Source organism: Psittacula echo, assembly GCF_963264785.1.
Source record: "Psittacula echo genome assembly, chromosome: 3".
Classification (NCBI taxonomy): domain Eukaryota; kingdom Metazoa; phylum Chordata; class Aves; order Psittaciformes; family Psittacidae; genus Psittacula; species Psittacula echo.
In genome coordinates, this window is record NC_137736.1 from 62,593,751 (window position 1) to 62,618,892 (window position 25,142).

General features: G+C 39.0%; 1 protein-coding gene across 3 annotated transcripts in view; it reads left to right on the top strand.

Moving 5' to 3' along the window:
* Positions 1–25,142, top strand: part of NCK2 (NCK adaptor protein 2) — an 87,798-nt gene that overhangs the window by 60,690 nt on the left and 1,966 nt on the right. For all 3 annotated transcript variants that reach the window (XM_080613690.1, XM_080613688.1, XM_080613689.1), the window contains one exon: positions 15,562–16,283. In XM_080613690.1, coding sequence (XP_080469816.1) covers positions 15,562–16,283 — 722 coding nt within the window. The remainder of the gene's footprint in view (positions 1–15,561; positions 16,284–25,142) is intronic.

Consider the following 25,142-nt stretch of genomic DNA (forward strand, 5'->3'; position numbering starts at 1 on the left):
GTTTTTAAAGGAAGCATACACAGTATTTCATAGTCTTTGCTTGATGAATTTGTGTTTGTCTGCAAACCGCCTTAGCCATATTTGCTGCAAGATCACAGAAAACACATTAAATTGATAATATGACCAAGTGCTAGGTTGAAAATATTTCTATTCTTAATTGTTTTAAATTATAGCATTTTCTGGACACCTTGTGGGTGTAAAATTTACTACAAAAGGAAAGAACAGTGGAAATAAGAACAAATATGGAATCACTGTTTAAGTTCACTGTTGTATAGCACTGCTTCTTATGCCTTGTAGAGCTCATGTTAATAAAAACAGAACTGCCGTATAAGACAACAGAAGTTATTTTAACCTCTTTAGAACTTTGAGTTGCCAGTGTTGTTGGAATTCCTTGTTACAGACCTATAAGAAATGCTGATCTTTCCACTCAAGAGCAGGAATTTTATAAATTTGATTTAAAAGAGTAAGTAACCAACCAACCTTCAGAACTTTCTACAGCGTGTAGCTACTTTTCAAGTTATTTATCATATATAAAGATTTTGAAGAAGAAGTGATATGAAATCCAAACATCTCTACATGAAATAAGCAGTAAGATCCTCTTGTAGGAATTTAACACAAATAAAAGTATCTTTCCTGTGACGCTTTATGTTGCTTTGAAGCTTTCTAGCTTGTCAGAAAATGTGGGCATGACAGTAATGGTATGTCTGTCATGTTTCTTGGAGGACTGGATGATGGTATATCGTCTGTATTGGCACTTTCAAGCAGTTGATATGCAGTAATTTAAGCTAATCTTTACAGAGAAGTAGTTGAACTTTCTATGTACAGCACAAATTCTTGCTCAGTTTCGTGTAGAATCTGTGTGTTAAAATAGCTTATTCCATGTTTGAAATCGCTTGGTAAAAGCACTTTCTTGGCTGCACTGCATCCCGCTTTTTAGTTGTATTGCTCAAAATAAGCATGTTTGTTGTGGGGCAGGGTGGCAACAGTGGTGACTCTTCACCAGTGATGAAATTGAGCAACATGGTTTTGCGGTAGTGAGAGAAGCTGATACGAACACTGTGTGTCGTCTTTGGTGGTTTGGGATAAAAAAAGTTGGAGCAATTGCATTTCTTCCATCTTAACAGTAATAATAGATCAGTCTGGTTGCATGGATTACTGTCATTAGACGCAGAGAAAAGAGAAATTACTGCTGAACACAGGAAAGAGGTTTTTTCCATTCCTGTCTGGAGCATGTGGAGTTAGGAGCTGGCAATGCTGATACCAGTGGTGTGGTAGCAGGTGATTTGTATAATAAGGAATTCCAATACTTTGCTACTTTCTGGAAACATTTCTGCCTCGTGATCGTCATCAAAACTTTGACTTCATTTGAGCATCTATTTTCATTTCATTATTGATTGTTAAAGATCTAGAGATATATTCAGTAGCAGTAGCTCTGCATATGGAAAATGATACAAGAAGATATTGCTGACATGGTAGGGTCTGCTATCCTACTATCAATTTGATATATACATAATGGCTGAAGAATTTATTCATTTTGAATTAGTGCTACTATTATGCATGTTAATAGTTACCCAGAATGCAAAAAAACCCTCACAAATTTATGGTTATGGACCTATTGTAGGCCTGTAAAAATTTAAATAACATTATGCATATCAACTACTTCCAGTGAAAGTATCATGAAAGAATTGAAGTCTGTGCTCTGTGGAACTAAAATAAGACTTTCTAAAAAAAAAACTGTGCTATAATTTCTAAAGGGACATGTACTTAAAAAGAAAAAAAAAATCTGAAATTGCAGGCAAGACTAATGCAACCCCCTCCCCCCAAAAACCCCAAAGCAACCAATCAAATAAAAAAATCTAACCAACAAATTTCATGCTTTTTCTGTTACCTCCAGGACTTGAAATCTAAGAAAGCTGGTAAATATTCTGGAGAAGTCCAGGTACAGATTAATGATTCAAGCAGAGTATCTGCTTGATAAAAAAACTTTTTCTGATGGATGTGTGCATCAGGCCCTTTATTTAATCTAAGGTGAAAAGCCAAAAGCAGCAGTGAAAGCAGAACCTGAAGCTTATTACAGTGCCCTGAGCTCTAGTACTAGCTGGTGGTGGGAGGAGAAGTTTGTGCTTTTTTCCATTTACAATTGCATGCATTGTAATCTGCTGAAGTTTGTCTTATGTTAATTATTTATTTGGATGGATTCTTTAAAGGGTTTGCTGCTTCAAGAGTTTGAGACAAACATATAGAATCATGGAATCATAGAATGGTTGGGTTGGAAAGGACCTTAAGATCATCTAGTTCCAACCCCTTGCCATGGGCAGGAACACCTCACATTTAGATGATGTTGCCCAAGACTACATCCAACATGACCTTGAACACTGCCAGGGATGGGGCATTTACCACTACTTTGGGCATCCTGTTCCAGTGCCTCACCACCCTAACAGTAAAGAATTTCTTCCTTATATCTAACATGAACTTCTCGTTTAAGTTTGAACCCATTACCCTTTGTCTTATCACTACAGTCCCTAGTGAAGAGTCTCTCTCCAGCATTATTGTAGGCTCCCTTCAGTTACTGGAAGACTGCTATGAGGTCTCCACGCAGCCTTCTCCTCTCCAGGCTGAACAGCCCCTACTTTCTCAGCCTGTCTCCATACGGGAGGTGCTCCAGTCCCCTGATCATCCTCGTGGCCCTCCTCTGGACTTGTTCCAACAGTTCCATGTCCTCCTTATGTTGAGGACACCAGAACTGCACACAATACTCCAAGTGAGGTCTCACGAGAGCAGAGTAGAGGGGCAGGATCACCTCCTTTGACCCTGCTGGTCACGCTCCTTTTGATGCAGCCCAGGATACGGTTGGCTTTCTGGGCTGCGAGCGCATACTGCAGCCAGCTCATGTTCATTTTTTCATCAACCAACACCCCCAAGTCCTTCTCTGCAGGGCTGCTCTGAATCTCTTCTCTGCCCAACCTGTAGCTGTGCCTGGGATTTCCCCAACCCCAGGTGTAGGACCTTGCACTTGGCATGGTTGAACTTTGTGAGGTTGTCATTGGCCCACCTCTCAAGTGTGTAAAGGTCCTTCTGGATGGCATCTGTTCCCTCCAGCGTATCAACCAAACCACACAGCTTGGTATCATTGACAAACTTGCTGAGGGCACACTCAATTCCACTGTCCATGTCACCAACAAAGAATAATATAATAGAAGCCATCATGTGTCCTACCTTCCAGCAGATTTTTCTAATATAATGGTTGCAGTAGAATGTTGCAAGGCTGAAGGCGTAAATAAATCCTACTGGTTTTAGTCAATGCTGAGTGAATAAATCTGGTCATTGTATTAGAAGTTTACTGTAATAAGTACTTCTCCACTCCCCATGCAGTGTGTGTGTGCTGGGAGGTACAATTTGACATTTACAGATTTCAAAATTAGTCTTTTAGTCATAATTATGTTTTGAAAAGATAAAAGGGTCACCTTAACCCAATGTGGCTGCGTATACCAGGGGCTTTGGTGGCACTACTTCCCTTGGCTGTCACTTTCATGGACCCATGATTTTGCATCTCTCTGAGCCAGGTATGCTTCAACATGTAATCATTTTTGGCTTAGAGCAAGCACAAAAATCAGCTCCTCAGGTAGTTTCATCGTTCCCTATTAAAGTGAGTCACCCTATTGCCTGTAGCTCTTCCTACACCTGTTCCAGCTGCGACGGCAGGGCCTTTTGGTGTTAAAAGTTTGTGTCTGAGTCTCCTCAACTCTTGATGTTTCTTTTTTTCCATAGAATAAAATACTTCAAGCAGTCTCCTAATTATGTCTTATCTTCCGATGCAGAGAAAATAGAGTAAGTTTTTCCAAGTCATGTCATGTACTGGATTTCTTGCCTTGTGTTCTCTTATGTCCTCCTTTCCCCTCAGGTTCCTGGGAGGACCGAAGTCTTCTGAAGCAGTGGAACTGGGACTGCAGTGAGGGCCACTGTATCACACTCTGCTGCCTGGGTTGGACCCTTCCCATAAGCGTGTGCTTACAGGGGGATGCAGTGACCAGAGTTCTTCAGAAGATGAAGTCTTTGTGTGTTGTGTATACTGTCCTCACCTTTAGCTTCATGGCTTAGTGCATGAGGGTGGTACAGAGAAGAAACAGTCGACAGTAACTGGTTTTGAGGTCTTGTGCACACCTTGTTTGGTGTGTATAGCTGGGTCACCCTTCTAATGACTGAACTAAGATGTCTGGCAAAAATCAATAACCTGAGAGTATGTACTCTCAGGGACACCATTTTCCAAAGAATTCTAGTGACTTAAAGAGCAAGCGATTTTTCTGTATTGAACTGACAGTGGCAGCTTTTTCTACGCCGTTAGCATCATCAGGGAATTCTCATTTAGATGTGAAAATTTCCTCTAATATGCATCTCCAAATAAGTCTTTCAGTATTACTGGATGTCTCCTTTTTTCTTTTAAGGCCTTGGGCTGTCTTCACATTTCATCTTCCAGGGTCTCTTGGAGTGTAAATTTGTTTCTTTTTCTCTGTGTAGTCCCACTCAGGTTTCCTTGTCTTCTGTTTCTCAGGTTTTTTTGAAAACCTGAACAATAGGTGACCATTCTGTGACATGTTTTCATGCTGTGCAAACAAAATTACTAGATTAGCATTCACACCAAAAAAAGTGAGCTTTGTCTTAGAATGCACAAGAGAAGATTTCCTTCCTTTTTCTAAGTCTCAAAAATGTTTTGTGGAGCACATCTGTAGAGCAGGAATCGAGATGATGCGTAACGTATGCAGGCGCACAGCGTAAACCTGCTATGTGAGGGAAAACAGCCACCTCTCTTTGTTTTGAAAGAGGAGGGTTCCAGTAGCAGAAATGGCTTTCTTTGAGAGTCACTTCAATTGTAAACATGGTTTGTTTACTTACAAGTAGTTTTTGTGATCACAGGTTGTTCAGGTGGGCATTCAGGGTGCTGTTTCCACTAGGTGACTATTTGTAGCTGTATTTTGCACCAGAAGATTGATTTAGGGCTTTAGCTGTAATCCATCTAAACTCTACACTGTCATTGCCATCGCCCCTGTTTAGCAATCTTTGACACTTGTAAATGAAAGAAAAGAGAAGGTGAAAGAAAGAAGGGGAAAATGTATTTTGATGTAGTGAAAATGTTATTGTTCTTGTACATGGGATCTACCAATTTGCAAACCTGTAAGACATTTTTTCTAATTGTTAATTCAGGAGGTTGTTCTGCAGACCAGGAGCAAAATTTATTATTGTATTACTAGTTCATTACTGAATTTTAATCTACAGAAGAAATTGCTTTAGTTTGTGTGTGAGTTGTGAGTTTTTTATGTTTTGGCTGTGAGAGCCAAACCTCAGAGGAGATGGGCTGTTTCGTGAAGTGAGCTCTTTTCTCCTGTTATTTCCTCTTCAGTGATGGAGAGGTTTGGTTTTACTTATGTAGTTGCAAATAACCTGAGAGGCCTAGATTAATGAAGCTATGGACATTGAAATTCAGAGAGGAAGTTTGTGAAGAAAAGGTGGCATTTACTTCGATTTTATTTCCTGAAGGAAACTTTGAGTAAAATTGCAGTGTCTGTGACAGGCTTCTAAGGAGTTCTGAGGTTTCCAAAGATAAAAGTAATCAATACCTTGGATTTTCTTGTAACGTCGTATTTAAAGTTTGATAACATAGTATAGCATAGCATTGTCATTCTGACCTTTACTGTAGACTTGCCAAGGCTTTACATCATGCTTGGTGTTGGCATGGGCCAACTGGAATAAAATGCTATAACCTTAAAGAGTAGCTGACTATGTTAGGTTCAGGAGGGACTATCCTGAGCTCTTTGATGCTAAGAGAGATTGCCCTTTGGTCAGTATTTGCATCACTGATTTCTCATGCATTTCTTTGAGTCAAGGGGTTGTATAGTTACTGCTTTGTAATTTACCTGTTCAGGTTTGGGATTGATGATGTGAACTTCAATATGCAATTTTAACGCCTATTAGGCCTTTCATTTTAATGTACAGAATTGAGAGCAAATGTGAGCAAACAAGAAGTGAAAAGACCAAGTTAGTACTAAAATTGCCCATATCCAAAATAGAATGTTTCCATCTCAGCTGGAAGAGTCTTTAAATTGGAGGGCCATAGTCTTGCATTTTGGATAGTCTTGCTGTAACGTTCACTTTATTTTTTTAACAACAAAAAAAAAAAAAAAGAGTGGGTTCATGCTGGCAAGCTGGATTTGCATCCCGAGCTCTCCTGTGTACCTCTTTTACTTCGTACAAATGCAAGATAACTAAATATAAATCATCCTTCCATCAAATGCTAGAAAAGGAGAGGAAATATAAGCTATTGTATACTTTCTAGGAGGCAAGAGTTTGTATTGAGGTAAACAGTTTGGAGCACCTATGAGGTGGAAAGGGATTTCTTTGTCAATATGTGTTTGTGAAGGAAGGGCAAAATGGTGGAGCTGTTCTTGTCTATATCAAGGGAACAGAAAGCACTGGGAAGTCCTACAGGGCTACTGTGTCTTCTTCCCATACCTTATAAGTCTGTTTGTGGAAGGATAGGGCTGCCCGATGTTTAATGTACCTGATTATTTTTTCTTATCAGGGCATCCTACAAAATCAAGAAAGCAGTTTAGTAAGATTACAAAGTAGCTGAAAATATCTTTAAATGATCTCTATTTGAAAGCAAAATCTGTGTATTTAAAGCAGGCTGTCTTCAGTTTAAATTTGTAGTCAGAACTTGGAACTACAGATTCTGAGAAACCCCATTCATTTTATATGCCTTCTGTTTGAGACCAAGGTGACCATTTTTGCTATTCCATAGAGGATTTAAAATCCCAATGCCATTTTATTGTTTCCTGGTATGACTTTATCTACTTCACTTTTCCATTGGGGAAACATACATGAACATACATGAGGCAGTTGATGGAAGCCTTTGGATCATGTGTTTGGTGCCCTCGGAAGAACTCCGTCCACATATGTTCCTGTAGTACATCTGTCATTTTAACCTCTTGCTCTAAAATTCGTTGGATACAGGAAACTCATTATCTGTACTGGAATTTGAATGTACCTTTCCTGATAAGATAGGCGTATTTAACACAGTCTGAATTAGAGGAATTAATGCAGTACTTGTTTTTTAATACAGTTGTTGAGTTGATTTCTTTATGGAAGCTTCCATACTAAATAGTGCTTGATGTATGGGGAGCTTGGAAACTACATTTTCCTGTATTTGAAAAACATAGAGATAAAGCAGTCTGGTTGTCGAAATGTCAGAGTTTCACTTTGACATATAAAGAAGAGTTTCCATTTTCTGATTTGTTCTAGTGCAGTGTTTTTGGTATTGAGCTTCTTGAAGAAGATACAAAAAGTCATTAATAGAGCTGTAAAACTTCATTTCTGTATCACAAATGCAGCTGAAGGTGTCTGGAATTTATAGCAGTGTCCTTTAAAGAGTACTATTGATGGAGATGTTGCTTCTAAAATACTGACTATACCATATGGATCTCGGCCTTTGAACATTCACTTGGAAAATGAACGTGTAGGTGGAGGGGGAGAAGAAGGGGTGGGTGGTTGCAGACTGAAAACATGCAGAAATGTTTGTTTTTTCTTTCTGTGTAACAGAGGAGACCTCAGGCTGCTGAATTCCTTTTTAATAAAGAAGCAAAGTTAATCTAAAATTATTTAAAAAAATAATAATAAATTACAAAGCCGAATGAATGTCTGATCTGGACATTCCAGCTGCCAAGAAGTTATGTGTTTATCTCTGTATTGGGTGAATTAATTACTTAATTTACATAGTTTTATGTTTTTTCCTAAGGATTTTCCTGAAAAGTTAATTACAACTTAATACAAAGCTTTTTTTGTTTTAAAAAAGGCACTGTACCCTTTGCGTACTTATTTACCATATGCATTAATATGCAACATAATTCAGAGGCTTAGTATTTGGGATGAATAAGCTAGTAAACAGAAAAGGATCATTTTTTTAACTGCATATGTATGAAGCAGATGGAATTGCAGTTCTGTTGAAATGCAGAAGAAAAATCATGATTTTGAATATCTCAAGTAAAAATTGACTAAAATGTTGAGTATATGTTACCTCTAAAAAAAAAAAAAAACAAACAAAACCCCAAAAAACATGCTTTGATAAACTTGTTTGGTTCTGCTGCTTCTAATGCAATACACTCGATTACCACATTGAATGAGAATTTTTGGTTGCCTCTTCTTGGAAGATTTTTAGAAGTAGGAGAGCTGCTCTGTAAAACTTGGTATTCAGTTTTCAGTTTGGGGAAGTAAAATGTATTTCCATATTATTTCTCAACTTTTAAATCACTAAGATTAGCAAAAATTATTTTCAAAATGCTCTTTCAGAGATGACTGTTATTAACCAGTATCTGACCAAGCTCTTACTCTGGGTATTTATACCTTGAGTTCTCCTAGCTCATTTGTTTGACTTCCTTAAGCTTATCAGCCTCAAACTCGTTTTGCTTGAATGTTTCAGCTGTTTAATGGAAGCTGTCTGAATAGATTTCAGTAATGTTAAATTTTTCAGCTCTGCAGTGCCTTGTTTCAATTAGAATTATAATAGGTTTATTTTTTAAAAAGAAGATTTTATTTTAAGAATCTGATGAAAATATTTTCATAAAGCACATACCACATACTGTACTTACTATCTTTGAGGTGGCTTGATTTCATTTTTTTAAGCATAAAGCAGGTAGTAACTGTTTAAAGCATTTTACTCTAGAAGTACACAAATGATACAAATTGTAAAGGAACTGCTTTGTTGTGTTTTGTTTGTTTGCTTTAATTCAGAGAATGACCAGTAACGTAAAGAAACTTCAGTTATTGGGTAATTTTAAAATTACTTTTTTCCATAAATAAATTTTCAAGTACTCATTCATGTTATGTTTAAAACCTATGCCTTGACAGCCTGCATGAGAGTCGGGGTAGCATGGGTAAGATTTAAGGCAGAAGCTGAAGGAAACATCTCCCAGAATTTTCTCCCTTTTTCCTCCTCTTTTCAATACCTTTGATTTTATAAATTGGTCAGTTAGATACTGAATAGCTGCGAACTCAAGTGCTGAAGCTGAGCTTAGTGCTCAAAGGCACTAATGGAGTGCAGACTGGGAAGTTGGGCCAGGGTGTCATCCCAAGCAAGGAGGGGAAGCACTTCAGCCCTGCAAAAAGCACCACTGGACTCCTGCTGACTCATCAGAATAAGCCCAGTGTTGCATGCATCTCACTAAAATTATGCCAGTTAGTCAGCTTTTGACAGAACCATGCATCATAGGTTGATTTTTGGGTACTAACCTCACTGCAGGGCAAGTTTCTTTGTGGATGGCATGGCCAGTTTGGGTAACCTGGGGGCTAGTGGGAAGACAGAGATCCTCGCTAGCTCTGTGTGCCTTTTCAAGTGGGCAGAGCATCATATTTCTGGAGGATTTAAAAAAATGAATCTGCAAAATCTGTTTTAGAGGCATACAAATGAAATATACTATTTTTTAACCACCTTTGGTTTTGACTGTATGTAAGTGTGCTTTTAATTCAGCTCTAGTATCAGTTCCTGTATTTGGACTAGGTGATACAGCATAATTTAGGTTTTTAATTGAGAAAAAGCTGTTGTATTTGTAAATAGACTGTGAAAGAAAGTAGCTGGCGGTATTTGATGCACTATTAATTCAAGATATCTATTTAATGATCCTTATAATACTTAATTTTTTTTTATTTACAGATTTGTTATAATAATAACTGATGGAAAATAATTTCAAACACAAAAGGTTGAGAACATGGTACCAAAATCAGTTCTGACTTGTTATGAAAAAAGAATCTATTAAGATGTAAATATAGCAATAAAAGAAAATATTAAAAGTTGATTTTCTGATTGGCACGGGGAGAGGGAAGGTAACAGCATTACCAGCATCAACAGCAGCATTTAATGTTGTATTCCTGCTGTATATTTAGACTAAAACTAGTTACTGCTACATTGATACAGGATATTTGAAGGATACCATTTAGTGAAAAATCTAGTCCCTTCAAGAGGAAGTAGTTTACAAGAATTTGGTTAAGACTCTTTTATTGTTTTTTTAATGGCCTTTATAGTTTAAAGGCCACTTACTTATGGAAAGAGGGTGTCCTTCTTTAATGGCCCTCAATCTTTTAATAAGAAGTTGCCGAAGGCTTCTGGAAATGTTGTATTTGGCATGTTTAGTGGCATGTGGTCTCTTTTACTGAGTTTGGGATTGAGGAATTCTGTTTTGGAAATTAAATGTTGCGTTTATCATTTCTCAAAGCATGACAGTTTTCTTGTATTGCACTTTTTTTTCTGAAAGGCCTTTTATTTTTATCCTGAGAATTTGTTTTGATGTGCAGGGTAAAGCTACAGAAAATATTTTTGCTCATGATTTGTGCATCAGAGAAGGTTTTAGGAAAGACAGATTGGGAGAATTCAGATGACACCAGTCTTATTGCCAGCTATTTTTCAGAACTTGGCTTTGGGTATTTATTGACCTTTTTTACACGCAGAAGATGGGAGGATGGAAAAGTCAATAATCTGAGGTATCGAAAAAACTTAAAATCCCTTTGGAAAAGAAACACAATTATTTAGTCTATTTAAAGTTAAGTTACATATGAGATGTAATAAATTAGGGAACAGTCTTGGGAGGGAAATGCTAGAGAATTTGACTGCAAATATCTTCAGTGTTTAGTGGGTGTTATTCTTAAGTATGGCTTAATGAAATAAATGCGAGTACAGATAAGCCTGTAGAAATGCATTATACAGCCATGTCAGTGAATCTGTTCTTTTACCTGTGGGGATGAGCCAAAGCAGTTCGAAATACAAAATGTGGTTACTCATCTGTTTCAGGCAAGGGCACCAGCTCGCAGGAGCGTGGAAAGAATCATCAAATAAGTCTTCCTAAAATTAAGTATTAAACCATTAAAAATGTTTTGTAAATGGACTTTTTCTAGTAAAGGAAGTATATAATATAAACCATAATTAGGAAATTGAATATGAATTATTACTAATGTCAAAAAATACCTGTATGCAAATGTTATGTATTTGATAAACTATGTATTAGGATAAAGTTTTAAACATAATTAAACCTATTTACCGTAAGCACCAATTTTCACAAAGATAGTAGCTAAGCATCCTTGTTTCAGCACCTGTAGTGAAGGCAGAAGGAGGACAGGAAAATCCTTTTGGTTTTAGCAGGAGAAAGCTAGGCAGTTGGGGCATCTGTGCTGTCTGACAGGCGGCCAAGCTTTGGGCCAGGAGCATTACAGAAGACATAGGCAGGGAAGCTTGCACTATCACAGTATCAAGCCAAAAGGGGAGTGACCAGAAGCAAATTCCACCACTTTGAGGTTTGGGGTTTAGAGGGGGGCTCAAGGCATTTCCTGGGGGAGCTTAAGGAGCTTTCCATAAAGTGGGAAGGCTGGGAGAGCTGTACGGAGAGGCACTGTAGATGTGAGCTGGAAAACCTACTAGTACAGTAGGAAGGCCATCAGGGGGACAAGCTGGTAACGAAAGGGTGTAAAGCTGGGGTTTGCACAATGGGGACTTAGAGAGGAAGCAAATTCATAGGAAACTGGTCTTCCTTTGGCCTGCTGCTCGCAAAACAAGCTATTCTTCAGAGCTGCAACTAAGTGAGGAAAGGAAGAGGGCATGAAGTAATGTGGGAGGCACATTTCTTGAGTCTCCCTAGGACTGACCTTGGGGCCAGAGGATTTCGTTCACTGCAGGAAGAAGAAGGATTTGTCATGGATCCCTTCTCTGGAAATGATACTAACCATTTTATGGTTTTTATCTCAGCAATATATCCACCTAAAAATTAAACCTTCTCACATCACTTGGCAACTTGTTTCTAAGAACACAAATGAATCAGTTCAGTGTGGGTTAGCTGTAGACTGTGAGCAGCATTATTTCCTATGAAATGCCATAACATAAAACAATTTTTCTGCTGCTCTGCAATGCTTTTGCTCCCACTCTTTTGCCCTCACTTGAAAGCTAATCCATTGCTTTAGATTTTTCCTTAACAACTAGTTGTATTACAAAGGATTATGGTTTCAGTTGAACTGTAACCAATGAGTCAGAATGGGAAAATACAGTTGTATTTCACTAGTAGATAAGTTTTCATTAAAATAAAGACAATAAAAATGACAAAATTATGGCTGCAATCGCGAGTATATTTGTCTCTTCCAGATATGACTCCTGAAGTGCATGAATGTTTTGTTTTCCATGAAATTCCTTATGTGGGTTTCATTCCATTCAGACATAATAGGTTTACCCTTACAAATAGTAGTACGTGAGCATTTCTGTTAGTAACAAGTAATGGCAGTGTTTAATTTTCCAAAGATGACTCATGTAGATTGTACTTTCTTTTTTCTAATGGAGTTGTGATTTTTGCCATAGATGCATACAAAGTTTATAATTGTCCTAACTTTATTCTTGCTTAGCTATGACCAGCCATCCTACTAAATTGTATTTTTAGACTTGTTTCCTAAGGAAATGAAGCTTACACCAGTCATGCTGTTAGAGTCAGCTGTCATTGTCCATCCATCTGTCCACCCTTGATAACTCAGCCAATTTTAAGCAAAGTTGACAGACTGGCAGAGATAAACTAACTAGGTTTCTCCAACCCTGTGCCTGGGAGGGTTATTGCTGGTGTCCGTCACTGGCGTAGAGGCCAGAGCAGGCCCAGCTCTGCTCAGTCCATGCAGGGCTGAAAAGTAGTGGGGCACTGGGTGCCGAGCTTGGCTGGCCAGCCGCGCAAAGGTAGGGAGGGCAGCACCATGGGAGATGGAGTTTGCTCTGAGGGCAATCTGGAGATAGCAGTGGGGAGCTGGAGGTATGAGGAGGACCTGGGAATATGAAGGCAGTCATAGGGTAAAGGGACTTACTGTGGATCCTGCAGGAGATGGGGGAGGCAAAGGAGGAATAGTGCAGCAGGAGGTGTAAGGAGAAAAACAGGAACTGATTTCCTTTATTCTGCTCATGGAACAACTTGTTTCCTCTTCTGTCATAGACACAGCTATGAATGTTGTAACCTCACGGAAAAAAATGAGTGTTAGATAATGTTGTGAATGCCCTTTGCTGTGCTTGGCTGCAGATGGGTCTCTGCATACTTAGCTACCTTGATCAAACCAGCTGGAAACACAATATTTGGTGTACATCACTGCTATTGCAAAAGGCTGATCATGCTGTCAGCCTTTGAAAGTTTGGTTAGATTAAAAGTTAAGTTTAAACTGAAGAGCTCCGACTGCCTTTATTGATAAAGAAAAAAAGTGAAGTTTCTGATTATTTCCCTTCCCTCCCCCCCCCCCCAATATTTGTGTTGAGTTGGGAGGACAGAAAGGAACATTTTAAATGCCAGATGCAGTATTGGAAGATTTGTGAGAAAAGATGCAACTTATAAAACTCCAAGTGAAAGAAAGTGCTTGGATGATAACTTTTTGCTAAATGTTTAAATAACTTTATCAGATGTCAGACTTTTTTTTCTTGAGAAATTTTTCACCTATTTGTCAACAATTTTTTTCCAGTTTATGGCATTCTCTTATCATACTGCAACCCCATATCTCAGTTATTTCTCTGCTCTGGTTGTCAACTTGTTTTCTCCTGGCCAGCTACTTCATCATCTGCTTGGGTTTTTCTTTTATTTTATTAGTTCTCCTGCTGTAATTCCAGGAAATGGTGCTGCATATCTCCATTACAAAGCACATCAATACCTAAGCTTTTAATCTGGAAGGTTCAGTCTCAGTGTAGGGCTTTATGTAGGGTGAATCTCTTGAAATAACAGTTCCTTGTTTTCCATGAAGTTATAACAAGTAATTTCCCCTCTTTCCTAACAGAAGTTGTGTTTGTTTATATCACTCTAATTTAATGCTCCTTAGCTCTGTTGCATCCTCGTCTTTTTGTTGAAAATGATCTCTAAACTGATGAAAATTTCCAGTCTTGGCAGAGATGGGAGCCTGGCCAGCTCCCGATTAATGCTTGCCTGGACATGCTTTTCCTGTGATTGTCTCCCCTAGTACAATAAGCTGCTCTCCCTCATTTTGCGTGGAAGTGCAGCCACCAGTGTTCTTGGCTGAAATGATGTAGTTAGAATGTCATTAGGGTGTAAGCAGGCTCCTGCAGGAAGCAAGGAGCTGCTGGGGAGGGTCAGGGAACATTTTAGGATCATTGGAATTTTCTGCTGTCTTTGGAGATCTGCAGACTGTATTAATTAATGTATTTAACCCTTCTAGTTAGCAATCGCTGTGTGGTCCTATGTGTGCTGTTTGTGCTGTACAGCTAACCCTGTGAAATAAACCAGGTAGTTTTGCACTGAATAAACAGCTTTGCTGAAGTTATTCATTGTATATGCATGTACGTATATATGCATATATATATTAAAAAAGCAAGTGCACTTTTCAGCAGTAGAGTGGCCAGATTAAATAGTCCTGAGTTGTTAAAAATGAAATAGCATGCATCTCCTTCTATCAGATTATTAGAAGCAAGAAAAGCAAAGCCCTATTTATTTATTTATTTTTTCCCATTCAGTCTGCCACGATCAGCATGTACTCATTGTGTCTCAAGTGAATCTCTCAGCTGCCAGCAAGGCTTCTGGGAGCATGGAGAAAAGTACAAAAGCTCCTATTTCTGTGTTGTTTTCGGCTTTCTGTCCCCTGCATGACATACTGTGTGTTGCTTGGTTTATGCTCTCCTGAGACTTCATCTTTTTTCTCCTCAGAACATTTCTAAGTGAATTTCACCAGGAAGGACTACTTGTCTTTATCTTTCCGGTTTTTATATATGCTTAAGCAGTCTTTGCTGCAAAAGTTTGGAAAGTACACAAAGTGTGTTGTGCAATTTTTCTTCCACATTTAAACAGACATTAGAATGGTTCCTCTAATTAAGGAATAAAGAAGTTATGTATTTAATGTTATTGTTGTTTCTTTTGTATATTGTATTTCACGCTATAATTAAAGCCACAACAGAACATCAGAATTTACAGATTATAGGGGAACGTATGCAAATGGTCTTCCTGACTGTCAGGTTTATGCTTTTACAGTACATGATGAACTGTAGATGCAAGAGGTGTGCATTTCAAGAGGGAGAAGTTGCAGCTGTAGCTGCCTGGGGACTGACTGAAGGATGAAGAGAACAAAATGTAATCTGCAGAGAAACTTGAGCTTTTGTTGCTGTGATAGTTTATTTTTGTAGATTTTCTGTCATGCTTTGCTTAAGCCAAATTAAAGTCATCACTAAAATTAAAAGGCATGATCTTTTGGCTGGATTTTTAAGAGACATAACAGCAAGCTGCGCAATGTTCCAGTTATTAGCTGTTCTCATAATGTGAAGAAGCCATTGGTTTTAAGTGTGTTAAAACTCTGGTACTTTTGTGAAGGAAATGGAGCAGTTACAACATAAATTGCTGCTTAGCTAATGGTGCATCAGCAGGATGTTAATCTCTTAAAGGTGTTACTGTTTCTATGTAATGTTACAGAAGAGATCTCCATTTAGCAATGTTGTGATGGAGCAGCACATCACTAAATCCAGCGTTTGCAATCTGGGGACGAGCAGTCCAAGTGACCACTTTACGGTTCTCTCCTGAACAGGTTTGGGAAAAACCAAGAGAAAGACGAGCGCGAGAGACGCCTCACCCACCCCTAGCACAGACGCAGAGTACCCGTCCAACGGCAGCAGTGCTGACCGGATTTACGATCTCAACATTCCAGCCTACGTGAAATTTGCCTATGTTGCGGAGAGGGAGGATGAACTGTCCCTCGTTAAAGGATCCCGAGTGATTGTCATGGAGAAGTGCAGTGACGGCTGGTGGAGAGGTAGCTACAATGGACAGATTGGCTGGTTTCCTTCGAACTATGTGGTAGAGGAGGTTGAGGAGGCAACCGCAGATTCACCCAGCTTTCTCAACTTAAGGAAAGGTGCTTCCATGAGTAATGGCCAGGGCACCAAAGTACTCCATGTTGTTCAGACACTGTATCCATTCAGCTCCGTCACAGAAGAAGAGCTCAACTTTGAAAAAGGGGAAACAATGGAAGTCATTGAAAAACCAGAAAACGACCCAGAATGGTGGAAATGTAAAAATTCCAGAGGGCAAATTGGTCTTGTTCCTAAAAACTATGTAGTAATCATTAGCGATGGTCCTACCATTAACACTTCCCATCCACCTCAGATAAGCTACACGGGACCATCTTCTACTGGACGGTTTGCTGGAAGAGAGTGGTATTACGGGAATGTTACCCGACACCAAGCAGAATGTGCCCTGAACGAAAGGGGAGTGGAAGGAGACTTCCTTGTTAGAGATAGTGAATCTTCGGTAAGTGGTACTCAGCCCAGCAGGCTTCGTAATACTCCATGCTTGGGTTAGCAAGCATGACCACTAATAGCTTCCCTATATGTAGGCATTACCAACCGATACACTTGCTGCTTGTGAGAGTTGGTCTGTTACTGAAATGCAGTGACATTTACACTGAAGTTTAACGACTGGGTCTGTATTATCCAGGGGGGGTTAATTAGTGAACAGGTAAGTAAGTATTTCAGGCTTCAGTCTGACTTTTCACGTGTTCCTTATCTGCAATCCTCCTCAAATTTACAGGACTACAAGATAAAATAATTCTTGTGAATTGCAAATTTAGTCATCAATTTGATTTTAAAGGTAATTTCAAACGAGGTCTTTGCATTGGTCAGTTTTCTGCTTTTAATTGAATAGTAACATAGGTCCTTTATTGGTTAAAATTCCATTTTAATGTATTTCTGCTCTACTTACCTTATTACAACCTAAATCTAAAGTACTGTATCTAATAGTTAAGATTATGATACACAACAGTGAGGGTCAAGTCAGCAGCTCACGTGCTTTGTAAATTGAGCCTTGATGACATCAGAGGGATGTAAGTAATGCTGGTTAGGGATCATTGTAATCCTGACAGTTCACATTTAAAATTATACTGAAGGGCCTTTCATGTATGCTGAGGCCAGAGAATTCATAGTTAAAGCACTCAAAATTTTATTATCCCTTGACTGTGGTTTGGAAAAGGTGACAGATTTTAATAATTCCCTAATATGTCTTTCTAAAGCTATGAAAAAAATTTGAATCAAATCTGAATTCTCAGTTAGGGTGTTTCTGAATTTATTGTTTCAGTTGTAGGACCATTCCCTGAAAACAAATTATTGTTTCATAGATGTCTCCATATTTGTTTGCTTCACATATAAAAGTTCAAAATTAATAGTAATTAATAGCATAGTCTTCTAATTTGAGCATATGATATTACTAAAATCAGTTTAACAGCTGATTTAACTGAAATCAGTTTAACAGCAGCTACAGCCATCTGTCATCTTTGTGTCAGGTTTCACTGTGCGTGTATTGTGGGCTATCCTGTTTTATAACGTAGATTGCAAATAAAAACTAAAGCAGTGTCAACTGTTTATAGTTTGAGCCATAATATGTTTTTAAAAAAGGTTTCTTTAATGGCTTCAGAAGGCTGTATTGATTGCATTTATCACTTCTGGTTAGAACTTGTGGTATTCTTTATCATAATTGCCTATAAATCAGGGGAAAACTGTTCTCATATGCTATTCCTCATGTAAATTATTTCAGTAACTAGTCAGTAGTAGTTGTTGGCATGACTGCACGCTGGAAAACAAAGAACTTGCTTTAAGTAAAGGGTAAAATTAATCTTGAGCTCAAATCTGGGGGTAAAGATCCTTTTAGCTCCTGATACTTTTTTGGAAGCGTGTTTCACATTTCATTTGCTGATTCTGTTCTTCCTAAGTAACAATTTCAGGTACTCACAGAGATCCCAGAATGAAGTCAAAGTCTGAGATGGTATTGAGGCAGTTGCATTAGGTAGCGCAAACTAAAGGGTACTCTTTAGTGGACAAGCAACTAAAAATTTTGGGCTTCAGTTTGACTTTTCACATATTCTTCGTATGCAATGCTGAAATTTGTGATTGGCTGGCACGTTGGCTCTTGGCAAGGGAGATGAACAGAGGCTTAGAGTGACAGCAGAGCAACAGCTGAAAGATAAGGAAATTGTTAATTTTGCAGGGTTTTCTGTATCTAAATACAACTTCGGAGTCTAATTTTGTGAAACCATTAGTAGTTTATTGTTATTATTGCTGCAGTTAGGACCCTTGCTATACTGAAATTTTTACATCCTGCAGAAAGTTGTTGACAAAATATAATTCTGTTACAGTCCCAAATATTCTATTTTTTTCTAGATCTGTATCCAATACTGTTGTTGTCTGATTAAATCTCAGGCATCTTTCCTTGATGAATTTGCTCTGAAGAAGACATAATAGCTGTCAAACTACCCTTTGTTTGAAGCTCCATGTCATTGAGTTCCTATTTCTGCTCTTTAGTTAACTGTAATCACTAACTGAAGCCAGATACAAATGAATCAAAGGAGAACAGGAAGAAAAATAGAAATTTAGAAAACATGAGTGACAGAGCCAGAGCCAGAATCAAGTTTGTTTAGTCAACAGAAGAGACTGAAGTGGGGCATGCAGTCTTCTAAAATGTGGAAAGCTCCTAGAGGATTATGGTAATCATTAAATTACAGTAGTTCAGCTGTCTCTTGAAAGTAGCATCCTGTCTGGAGCAGGCGGGTATACTGGATGCAGTATACCCTTGGTGTGTCCATCCAGCAGACAGAAGTTCACTTTCAAATTTGGATGCTGCATGTGGGTTTACCCTGAGACAGTAGCTATCAATTTCCTTGTGCCTTTTTAGAAAGTGCCAGAACTTTGAAGTTTGAAAATGAATGCATTACTTAAAATACAAAAATGTACAGCCATTTCTCAGCACATACCATGTCACAGTGAGCACTGTGCTACGGCTTGTTTCTTTGCTCTTAAGAGCACCTCTACACCTCTAGAGCAAACAAATTTCCTTTCAATTTAATATGACATTGTAGCATTAGACACACTTGTATTCAAAGCAGTTTCAAATTTGCTACCTCTGTTGTTGCGGGGGAAGTTGTTGCTTGTGGAGCACAAAAAGATTTATGGAGAATGTGGTCTTCATGTTGTTTCCAGCATCTAACTCTTACTGGAATCGCAGAAAACTTACTCAGTTCCTATTACAGCAAGTTTCTTGCACACATGCAATAAAAACCAAATGCGCTGAATTGAGGAACTGATCTTTTTTCTTTTTTCTTTTTTTTTTTTTTCTTTTTTTTCTTTTCTTGTCAATTTTTCCTCCATTTTTCTAATCTCGATCTGGTCTTGCAGATCTTATATTTGGGGTTTTTTTGAGTAATGAGATAAACTGTAGTTATGCATGTAAAGTAAAGGCCTCCTTTGTTTTAGTACTACTAGAGAGTTTTAGGCTTTGTTATGCTTAAAGAAATATTTTACATCTCAAACTTTCGGCTGCCCTAATCTTTATATATCATACCATCATATAATTTGTTTATATATGTGAATAATAAAAGCGTTGGGGATACCTACTTTGTGGTTTGGGGAGGAAGGGGGGTGTTCCTGAAGTGCCAAGAGCAATACAATAAGCAAATGGGCATAGTTGCAAAGACGACCATAAAAGATCTATTTGAAGCTCATTATGTATGGAACAAATAAAGATTTTAGAAATAACTGATAAATTCTGGGCTGTTGCCATACTTCATATGTGTGACTAGAGGCTGTTTATGCTGTGGCTAAGAGTTACCAGGAGTGTCTGCATGATCAGAGCAAAAGATCTTGATTAGAAAGAACATAGCAAAGTTTGCTCATCTTTCCACCAGACCAGCACTTCCCATTCCATTGTGTTATGAATCCACCTATTAAAGCTGTGGATGCAGGGGTTATTCCTTTCTGAAAAGGCCCATCAATAAAACTGTGAGTCATCCTGCTAATCCCATGCCTGATTTTTGACCTATTTTAGGGTTTTCTATAGCCTTCCATCACCATAGTTACGAGAAGTTGTCTGTATAAAAGTTTTTCTTAGATTTCTTTGAGTTTTGCTCTCGTTACTGAGCTATGAAAAGCTCTCCTTGGATAGATGAAGGTTTGTATTATTCTGTATTCACTTGATGAGACTGTCATGTTTTTCCATTTCCGATTTTAGTAGCTTCAAGGTTTTACACTGTTTCTCTAGATTTTAACTTTACCAGATGTTTGTCTCACAGCTAGATTCCTTAGCCAAAAATATTCTTCTTGGTTACACTTAGATGCTGCTATAGTGGAGAATATCTTGGGATGAACACTGTTGGGTAGCTAGTAGTCTGATTATGTTCATTAATTACGAAATACTATTATTAGAACCGTAAACTTGTTTGAACTGTTTAAGACCATAGTTTATGTAACAGCCACAGTTCCCTACTGATAACATTTTTGCCAGCTCTGTAATACCTAGGTCATGTCACCTTAGTTTTGGAGGTGTAAAGGAGGAAACTGAAGTGGAACATACCTAGTTAGAAGTAGTGCTTGGCTTGTTCTTTCTGTTGCAGGCTGCTTGGTTGATTAAACCTGAAGTTGGTTGTCTCATTTAAGCAGCACTCCTGAATAAATAATGCAGATTTAATCTTTGCAGTCTCTGTACAGCCACTTCTTACCCTTTTTGAATTGCAGGCTCTTTAGTGGTCAGATTTTTGTTCTCTGAGTGTAGTACCTAACACAAGACAAACAAGTCTTGGCTGACACTGTTGGCCTGGGTTGGGTAGGTGAGCGTCATGCTTTGAAGATCTAAGATTCCACTGGGGAGAGAAACAAATTTGGAAGGAAAAGAGTTTTTTGTTCAGGTTCACCCTGGGAAACAAGTGTGCTTGTGAGTGCTATAGTTAACAGGAAGCAGTAATAGGCTGTGGCTGGTGATGAGGGAGGGCAACCACACCACACTTCTAGCTTCTGAGCAGTTCCTCTGCTGCAGACACCCTTAAACTTCAAAGGGAACTTCTGTTGGGACTTGCAGGCCTCTTAAGTTCCGCTGCAAGTGTGTGTGAAACTGTGACGAGACAAACACCACTGCTTCCTAGCCCTGTGATGTCTTCCCATAAAGCAGAGATGATGTTATTTTTCTCAGGCCAGTTCTATTTATTAACATGAATGAGCTGCACAATTTTTTTGGCAATTTCAGAAGCAATTATTCATTAGGAAGTAATGGCTACCAAGAGTGTCACAGATATCGAATTACAGTAACTGATCCTAAATGGGGTTGCAGGGCATAGTATTAAGGTGATTCTGATGACTGTAGGTGTAGTAAGATGATACTGAGGATTGTAGGTACGACTAGATTTGTGTCAGTCTTTGATACAGCATTTGGCTTCTGTGCTCTTTTGTCCAGCAATAGTGACAGCAGAGGAAGGAGGCACAGGTTGAGAGTTCATATGCTTTTTGAGGTGCTAATTCTGTAGCATTCAGGGTGTCCCATATTTTCCTGGGTTTTTAATCCTGCAAGTGTTGGATAGAAGCAATGAAATGTGGCAGCTCTTCAAAAACTGAAGCATTTGTCATGTTCTGTGACATGCAGTGATTGATGATTACAGCAGAGAGGAGAAGAAAGTTTATCTTTAAAAATAAGCTAAGGAAATAGCCCAGTGGTTTGTTTTAAATGGAAGTATGGAAATTTTATTACAGCTGCATTTGAAAATCAGTGGAGCCAATACATGTTTCTGATCTGTGTAACACTGATTTTTGGAACATGGTGAACGTTGGCATAGAGAAGAAGGGTATTTGTTTATATCTAAATGAGGTAGAAGGGGTAGAAAAAGGAATTAACACTTCCAGATGGTTCTTTTCAGCCTGATCTTAGACTTCTGAGCTGTGACTTGTTTTTTTTGGCTGGGTGACTGGGGGGGGGGGGTGGGGTGTGTGTGAAGGGGAAACCTGGGTGTGGAAGTAGGAGGAGTTGGGGAGCTCCAAGTGATCTAGAATAGTCTTGAAGAGTGAGTGCATCACAATATCTACGATGAAGAAAGGACATTGCTAAATGGAACTGGATTAAAAGGGGAAAAAAAAGTTACAGGATCAGTAAAAGGCTTTTGAGAGGGAGTTATTTTTCCCAGCGTTGCCATCTATGATAAAATTGCTTTGTTTCATTCTCAAATGGAGATTGTAAAGAGGGAAACTACTTTCCTGATTTCACTTGTTTTCCCTTATATCGTTTTATAACTTGTCTTCATGATAAAGTTTTCCATATTTTTTTGAAAAGACAGTGAAGTTTCTGACCAAAGAAGTGAAAGAAACATCTTCCTACATGTTGTCTTCCTCACGTTGTAGGCACCAATTAGCCTATGATCATCTTAGTCATAAGCAGGAGTTAAAGGAATCTGAAATGATTAAAAGTACTACTACACCTGGACTGAAGAGCTGCAGATGCATGACAGCTAATATTCAATTTTCTGTTTTAGGAACTGATTTAACTTCAGGTTTAGGTCTTCCCAATTATGATAGTACAGAAATATTCACAGGCTCCCTGCCACGAAGCTATGCTCTGTAGTTCTGTTGCAGAATTAACAACTCTTCTGTAAATTTCAGGGATTAAAGCTTACTTCTGATGTGCCTTTATTTGGTGTATGTGAGGCTTTTAATCCTAGAAGAGTTAGTGTGCAAACATCCAAATGTAGCAATTAATTTAAGAGGGAGAAGGGAGAAAAATTGGCCAGCAGTTGAAACAAAATAGCTTTAACGGTAAATAAAATAAACAGACTTGGAGCAAATCCAAGGAGGACAGCAGGGAACCAATTCAAGCTGTATTGAACCAGCATACTTTGAAATGGTAATATTAAAAGCAATAGTTTATCTAGAGATTTATTTTTTTTTTTAATGTCTTTTTAACTATTTTGCATGTTTGTTAGAGTGGGAAGGAACCAAAATAAAACCAAATGCAAGTCCAACAGCCTTTGCTGTTTGGTCTTCAATCTGTAGAAGTTACTGCACTGAGGCCAATAAAGGGTTTCAGGGTTTTTGCAACAGCTGTTTGAGTTCTTCCATCTCTTTGCACCGGATGATGGCTCTCAAAAGAGTTAGATCAGCCTTTCCGCTATTTTTTGTACTGAATTAAATCAGATCATGAAAAGAATAAACTTTGTAACATATTCTGGAGAAAACAAGCGATAATAATGTCTTCTATCTATGGATCAATCCAATTAGCAGTTCTGAGGCTGGGAAGAATAGACAATAGTTCAGGAGAGTGTTCATTCATTAATGTAATCATTATAATGGCAGGAAAAGTATTTAATGTATTGTGTAGATCACCTCACAAAGATCTAAGTCAGGCCGGTGCCTGGGACATAGGTCAGTAGATCAGAGGTCTAAGACCTATTCCAACGCTTCTCTGTGTGTCATTAGCACATCCTTTCTGTTCTAAAGACAGTGTTTCTTAGCAGATAAAAAGAGCTTTTAAAACACATAATTTTGACATGCTGAAAACAACTGGGCTTTGTCAGAAGACATTATAACTTTGTTGAGTGTGAAGTGATTATTTCACTTATTTTTAAACCTTTGTCATAACAACTTTTCCTGTTCCTAAAACAAACAAAAAAAAATGTTTTTGGTGCAGATTATGAACTTCCCACTTGTTAGTTCTTCTGTTTTAAATGAGGGCCTTTGGGTTACTGTTTTTTGTTTGACATAGGCGTCACCCATAGAAGCAGCAGAACATAAGTCAGCAGGGCTTGATCTTGGGTTTTTTGAATCATAAGCAGGTAGTTCATACGTGCTTCCCTGAGCTCTGTTCTTGAAGAGACCTATGGACCTGCCTATTACTCTGTGTTTCAAACACAGCCATCAGCACACTGCCCAGAGCCCATGCCCTAAATTTCTCCTCCATGAGCCCATGATCTCAGAGTTTTGTTTGTGCAGGACTGTGGTTTGTTGCCATTTAAGTGGCTGCTGATTATGGCTATGGAGGTGTGCATTGAAACAGGTCCTAGGCCTGTGTGGTCACTGCTGCCTGGGGTTGTCCACACTGCATTTGGGGTATTAACTACATCACAGTGTTGGTGCAACCAGGTTAGCTTTAACCCAATAGGGTAGGTGTTGAAAATAAGTTAGACTTGTTGTGCACTCTGTGCAGCCTTGTTTGTGATGCTCCGGTGGCAGGGGTTTAATATCAGAGCTAGCTGGCTTAAAATAGCAGTTTTCAAACTTGGAGTTCGGGGTGGATGACAGGCCACAGAATGTATCTTGGGTGGAGCATTGGGAACACCAAAGATGCATTTTTATGCACATTTCTTTCCATCTTATTCCCCCACCCTCCCCAGCCCTCTCATCTTGGCAGTCACAGGGGGTGTTGCGTGTATTTGGCTTTGGAGCTGCTCAGTGCCTGAGGCAGCCTTCCTGGCCAAGGCCCAGTGATAATGGACCATGGATGGAAGAAGTAATTCTCCTATGGGTGTTATGTAAAATAATTTTTAAAGAAATGGTGCCTGTGGATCTGGAATGTAGTGGCTCGAGGTAGAAGTGCATCAGTCCAGAGGTGTGGGGAGCTGCTGGCTTGAGCAGTGCAAGAGGGAAGGAGCTGCTGCCCAAAGCCAAGGTACGAGCCTGGCGAGTTGGGCCGGAGCCAGATCAACAGGCACGGCAGGAGGTTTGTCTGCTGTGGGCAGGACAAATGGAGTTAGAAGGGAAGAAAGAGAAAGACATTGGTACTAAAAAACAGGTAATGGGGGGATGCAAAGGACCAGATTTTGGGATAGACAGAATGTGGGAATGTGTGGGGCAGAGACCTACATCATTGCAGGAAGAAAGCATGCTTGTGAAAATGCTGTCTTTCAGCTTACTTGGATACATATTCAGTATATATCTGACCATCCAAACATAAAAAGGGGGACTCCAGAGTCTGGTTTATGTGGTTTTATGAACCAAAGTCTGGTGACAGCAGAGAGCTCCTGCTCCCCACCGCTTGGTCCTCTGCTGTGTCTCAGCTGCATTGGGGTCGTTTGCAAGGTGATGCTGTGAACCAGATAGCCGCTTGTGGCATTTGTTTAGCCTGGGCAAGTTCAGGTTCACAGCACCAGCCTGACCAGGGACTGCAGGAAGGCTGCATCTGAAGCATTTCAGCAAGTGCCTTCAGCAGTTTCTGCCTGAAGCTGAGCCTTCAGTGGGCAGAGACCCTGCGGCAGTACCTCCACAGTCACATCCAGCATTACTTACCTCCATTAAGTGCTTGCTACAGACTGGCGTGTGCTTTTTGCTTTTTATTACTCTGGTTTTTCCCTTGGCTGGTGATACCCACTCCAGC